The 6405-nt window shown below is 28.1% G+C and overlaps 1 protein-coding gene across 2 annotated transcripts in view; it reads right to left on the bottom strand.

The window, feature by feature from the left end:
* The window catches only part of LOC108686727, a 6578-nt gene extending 859 nt beyond the window's left edge, over positions 1–5719 (bottom strand). Inside the window, exons 1-7 of one of the 2 annotated variants that reach the window (XM_018192169.1) lie at positions 5528–5719; positions 4872–4966; positions 4641–4740; positions 3142–3329; positions 3013–3063; positions 2810–2941; positions 488–525 (exon numbers count right to left, since the gene is read on the bottom strand). In XM_018192169.1, coding sequence (XP_018047658.1) covers positions 2858–2941; positions 3013–3063; positions 3142–3329; positions 4641–4740; positions 4872–4958 — 510 coding nt within the window. In that variant the 5' untranslated portion in view covers positions 4959–4966; positions 5528–5719 and the 3' untranslated portion in view covers positions 488–525; positions 2810–2857. Of the gene's footprint in view, positions 1–487; positions 526–2809; positions 2942–3012; positions 3064–3141; positions 3330–4640; positions 4741–4871; positions 4967–5527 lie in introns of those variants that run through there. The other variant, XM_018192170.1, reaches the window with a different exon arrangement.
* Positions 5720–6405: the final 686 nt, after the last annotated feature.

Genomic DNA, 6405 nt, shown 5'->3' with positions numbered 1-6405 from the left:
AGTAAAATAATCTTTTTAATGTATATAATTTTCAACATAATAAATATATACATAAATATGTAAATTTTTAAAAATAGTTTTTAAAAATTATACGTTTAGCAATTAAGATTAGAAAATAATAAATTCGATTAAACGTTCTTCTTTATATTTATTTTATATTATTTAGTATGTTTCCATAAGAATGGACGAGATGAATTTATTCGATGATACGTCCAAAGCAAAGACAAACGTTAATGGTTATCACCGCGAAATATCAGCTTAACTTATATGTTTCAAATACTGCCAGAGGCGAGGATATAGACACGCGCGCCGTTAATCTGCGAACATGAGCCGTTATTTCACGAGAATTTGTCAAGTCTTCCGCACTCTCTCTCCGCACTCACGATAGACCGCGTCGCTAATTGGATGCAAGATACGAAGCTACGTTTCACTAGGACGAATCCATTAATATCGTCTTCGACAGATGGGCTCGCGCGCAAACCCGGTGGTCCGATGAGGGAGGATTTCTCGCGTCGTCATTAATCACTGAAACAGGAACCACGGTACTCAGGTCGCGCTTAGAAAGCGCCTGGTTTCTCGCAGAAATCGACGCATCATCAAACTCGCGGTTTTCATTCCATCATTTGTAAATTAAATGATATGTTGTAATAAACAGTGACAATTCGGATATTATCCGGAGGAATGATTCGCACAATCATTTGAGCTTGTTCACGAATCTATGGACCCGAGCTCAACATGCTGGACATTCACGTACGTCTACATATTCATGTATATATGAATGTGTAGGTACCAATGAATAAATTTATTTATTGGCGATACATTGGTTAAACGTATTAGGAATATAATGAGCTAATATTGATCCAATATTTGATTACTGTTGTGCTACTTGTAGGATGTATATGCTCTTTTGATAAGTGATAAACATACAATAAACAATTGAGAAGAAGAAATAGAAATATAAAAACGTAAATTGAAAATCATATGTGATAAAGATCTATTATAGATACATGTGTTCAAAAAATTCATTAAGCTGAAAATTTATTAAGCTAAAAATTAGAAAAGATCATAATTTACAACAAATTCTACATTTAGCATGTAAAATGTTGTTCGAACACAAATAAAGAAAGAAGAACAGAATATAATATATAATTTATATTCGATCAAAACGGATCTTGGTATCCAATAATATTTTTATATGAATTTTACAATTATTAGTTGTAAAACAAACTACACATTGATATTTATAGATCTTGAAACACAATTCTAAATTGAAACTGTACAATTGAAACATATATTATACGACTTTTCAAGCCTATATGTTGTTAAAAATGCACGAGACTCGATATATTCTATACACTCTTTTTAAATTTTTTTAAAGTGAATCTTACTGCAAAAGAACGAAATCCTACTCCAAAGAATTTAGAGAGTATATGCGTGTTGAAGTCTCTTATAATTGGTATTCTGTTTATATTATACTCGATACACTGCTAGTAAATTTCCACAACTTCTATATTAAATTTTCACAATTGAGTAACATAAATAATACGTTAATGTTAAATAAAGTTAAATAAACGATTCTTTTTTTTTGTAGAACATGGAAATATTAAATAATGATAAATTATTATGAGAAAAGAGAGAGAGATAGGTGATGTAAAAATATTATACGTTATTATCAATTATTATTATATAAAAACTTACAAAATTAGAATTTTCCTGCTATAAAATTTATCTTTTTATAAGATAAATTTATAAGATATACTTTATATTTGAATGACAGAATACCATTTGTAGATAAACCTTTCCTTTACTCGAATAAAGTGAATCGTCATGCCATCTACTGTATAATTGATATAGCCTAAAGAATTTAAGAGCTGTTAATACAAATATTGTGTTAGTTATTCTCTTTTTATAAATTTTTGCCAGCAGAAAACATATATTTGCAATTAAAGATTTTTCAAGTATTACTTTATATCATACAAAGGCAATTTGTGTATCAGGAAAGGAAAATAGAAAAATGTAAAGAGTTACACATATTTGTAATGGAAGATAATAATAATAATAATAATAATAGAATATTTATTTATTCTTAATGTAATTGCTTGTATAATATAAATAGACGCTCTTATACATTGAGTAAGGATTTATAAGTATATTATTAGACTAATTATGTAGAAAAAATAATTTATAGAAAAATTGTATAATCTATAAAATGCTCAGAATAAGTGGCCATGTAAAAGACCCAACACGAATTTTTAATTAACATGATGATATTATTATATTATTATTTTGATTTGCTTATTCAATGAGATTCTAAGCTTTTTATGCATATGCGGTGATTTGGACGGATGTTTTAAAAGGCCTTTCTCAGTCTTCCGTTATAAACAAATAAACAATCTCAAATGAAATAAACAATCTCATCGACTAACAAATTGTACACTATTCAAACTTAAGTAGAAAAGTTCCATGATCAATGTTAATTGAATATTATGTGAATATAAAAAATATAATTAGATTTGTCACAGTCTAAAGTCTATTTTAAAATTTCTAAAAACGTTATTAAAGATAAATATATAATACTATCAAAAATATTATTGTATTAAAAATATATAAAAATTTTTAAGGCTAATTATAACAATTAAAATATGATATCGATCAAAAAATGAATTTTGCTTTTTTAGACTGTTGACATTTTTCGAAATTTTTGTATTAAAACGACTGAAGAACTTTGATTGATGATTCTTAACAAATTCATACGTTCTTACGTAAAGTTACGTTTTACAAATAAATGGAAATAGAGATTCTTCCTTACTTTGGTTGCAATAGGTGTGTACATATTGTTTTCGCATTGTGCTTTCTTTTAAGGCCACAAAAGTTCTATGTTTGGAGATTGCAGCTTTGCAAAAATTCTGTACATCGACAAAACAACCAGCCAACAATATATCTGCAAAAAACATAAAAGATATGATACTGAAAATAATTCAGATAATATATTAAAAAACAAAATACACTTACATTGTAAGACATCCAAAGCCAATTGCATAATGTCGCAAATACAGAGTCCAACTAAAATAAAAACATAAAGAAATGATATGATTGCGAGCATTAAAACAATCATCGCCAAAATAAAGAAAAGGAGCTCACATAAATATAATAACCGCCTAAAAGCCACAGTCCAAAGGCTAATTGGAATAAACAAACGATGAACCATCCAACGAGCCATGGCAATAACCATCCACGTACACCTTCTTTTACGCCGTAAACCATTAACAAGGCGCATATGATTAACAGAAGCAGATAGAAGATGAGGAAGCCTCCGACAACTTGCATAGCTAAAAATTGCAAGCGTCTCTTATTGTTTTTAATAGAATGCTAAGTACGCTATAAAAGTTAAAAGTTCATAAACTAAAATTAAGCAATAAGTTTATAAATATTAATACTCTTATAGAAATTATATTCTTACAGAAATACTAATCAATACTGAGAGACAGTAATTAATCCTGCAATAGCACACATATTTTTAGTATTTTAAAGACACACATGGATCATTCTGGAAAAATTCTGTAAAAATTTACACATGTTTAAGATCCCTACTAAATTATTCTGCTATTCTACATTTAAAAAAAAGTTTTAAAAATTATAAAAATTATGCAAGTATAAGAACTGTTAGAAATGGCTTGGACACGAATGATCCATTGGATGGTTAATTACTTATTTTGAGTATGAAAAGCATTTATTTAGTACTTTTAATACTCCAAATAACTATAATAATTAATTCTTTAGTAATAAATTGGCCAATATTAAATTATAGTTAATATTGGATTTCTAATAGTAAACCTATAATTAAGATTAAAGGTATAAATAATTTCTGCTTGAATATACTATACACATCTTTGAAAAAGGAGATAAAAAGAAAAAGTAAATTTGGTTAACTTAATTATATATCTATTGCAACAATCAGGAAAATCAGGGAAAATGCACCGTTATAAATTTAAATAATTTTTTATAAAAGATTACAAACCACTTATTTTAATAGCTTTAATAATTTTAGTTAATATGATAATTACATAGTACATATTCTTCTTCAAAATATTACATATTACATTGTAATATTAGGAATATTAGAAATAAAATTATATTATAATACTTATGATTAGATAATGCAGAAGATTTTTGGCTTCGTTTAAACAAATAATTATTGAATTACTTTTGCTATTTGCTTTATATTCAAGAATTAGCTTCGTATTAAACAGAAAGAAAATTCGAATTTCGTTGATCTGAATACGTCAATAAATAGTCGCATATATTTGTCAATAGATGTTTTAACAATTTTTAATCATATTATTTACTTAATTTTGCAAATATTAAATATCACTTTTAATTTCAAATTGTAATTTGCAATTGTCTCATATTTTGTATTATTGCTTAAAAAAAGTATGAATTAATATCTATCATACTTTAATATAATTAATTAAACTAATAACAAGTAATTAAATATTTTTTACGTGAGTCATTTATAATAAGTCAAATATTATAGTTTTAATAATTTTCGTATAAACCCGAGAAATAATACATTAGTTTAGCTTTCTAAAATTTATATTTGTTTTTGCAACATTATTATTATACATCAATATCATACTTACATCCCCTTACATCAGCTTCGAATAACGGATTATACAGCTGCGTGGAATCGCCACCAGCCAGTTGATAGGATATTAGCGTAATAAGCACTATACTAATCGCCTGCAAGGAAATAATTATTGATTATACTTGTACAGTCAATTTCAAGATGTTAAAATAATATTGTTAGATGTACTTTAACATTGTTATACTGTGATTTTATAGAATTTCTTAGTCAATTAAAAGACACTCACCACTGTGTAAAACGCTATAGCTTTGCAGCCGGTTTTCACACTATTTGACCAAATACATGGGGTCCAATAAGATTCCACGATCGCCATTGTTTACACTGAAATAAAAATTCGAATATGAGAAAACGTAAAGCGCGCTTTAATTACATTGATCACGATGACGTTATTGAGCGACAGTCGCAAAACTTGGGCGTCGACGCGCATCAGAGTTACCAACGTAAACACATATTAAGGGAATTAAAAGTAAAAGCTTTATCGAGATTAAAACGAAATTGTGTCGATGTGCAAAATTAATACCACACCCGAAAAATCGCGTCAATATTCGTTTACAACACTTTCTCAAACGCTGATGTCGAAAATGCGTCAAAAGTACGCGGATAATTAATAGCGTTGCAGGCTCATGTTACAAGAAGCGGAATGATTCAAGCACGTACATTGAATTTTGTTTATGTAAAATTGCCAAGCATGTATAGGAAACTTAAAATACAATCACAATTTTTAAATGAGACACAGCACTTGTCGTTTGGCGCGATATTGATGTATTGAATACCAATCGCGCGTTTTCCATTGCCATGGCACACGATGCGACGATGCATTAAATTCATATCGAACAGTATCAAGTCGTTTTCAAACATCGTGCTTTTTTCGATTGTACTTACGATTTCTTGGAGGTATAAGTAAGAAAAATAATTTCAGTCGAATTTTTTCCGCAAACGTCGACTTCCACCACGATCACCAAGATTCGAATGCTCGAATCGCCTCGGAATAACAGCAGAATTGACGAACAGTGCCATACACGCGTCGATGGACGTACGGTTAATGGCGTCGTGTTCATCATTGGAGACCCCTTCCACTTTACGAACAGGTCACGATGCCGGCTGTGTCCTTTTCGCAAAGCCTATGTAACGTCTACCTGTGCTTCGAATAATTGGCTAAGATTGTCATGTAGTATAATACCAATAAACCAATAATTACAAATATTTGTATAACTAGTTATTAGGAAGATTTGCAAAATATTAATATATTTTTGAATATTATTCTTGATAAAATTCTAAGTTCTTATTTATTATTTGTATATTAACACTTTCGGTTTACAAAAAGTTTGTATTTTATAATTAATTTTTAATCATAGAAGAATTTTTACTCTGTGGAATCATATCTATTGCTTTTTTTCTCTTTTTTTTTACAAATTCTATATTTTTTTATTCTATATTTATTATACAAAATCTCAATATATCAAAATAGAGAAATTTATAAATATATTTTTAGTAAAGTATATAAAAATGATTTGAACAAATCTAATCTTATGTTTTATAAAAATGGTGAGCATTATCTTTTTTTTTATCAATTCGTCAATTTAATATAAGGTCATATCGATATGATAATAAATTGAATCAATCTACCAGTTAGTGACACAGTGCGACTAATGGATGAAACGTAACTAGAAATCGTTGTACTATAGTGTTTGGCGCCAGTTTTAAAACGTGTGTCGTCATCATAGTCTTCTTGATATGATCGTATTTATATATTATATATA

Source organism: Atta colombica, unplaced genomic scaffold (assembly GCF_001594045.1).
Source record: "Atta colombica isolate Treedump-2 unplaced genomic scaffold, Acol1.0 scaffold189, whole genome shotgun sequence".
In the NCBI taxonomy this organism is placed as follows: Eukaryota; Metazoa; Arthropoda; class Insecta; order Hymenoptera; family Formicidae; genus Atta; species Atta colombica.
The sequence above is the reverse complement of the archived record's forward strand: the minus strand, read 5'-3'. Positions and strand labels throughout refer to the sequence as shown.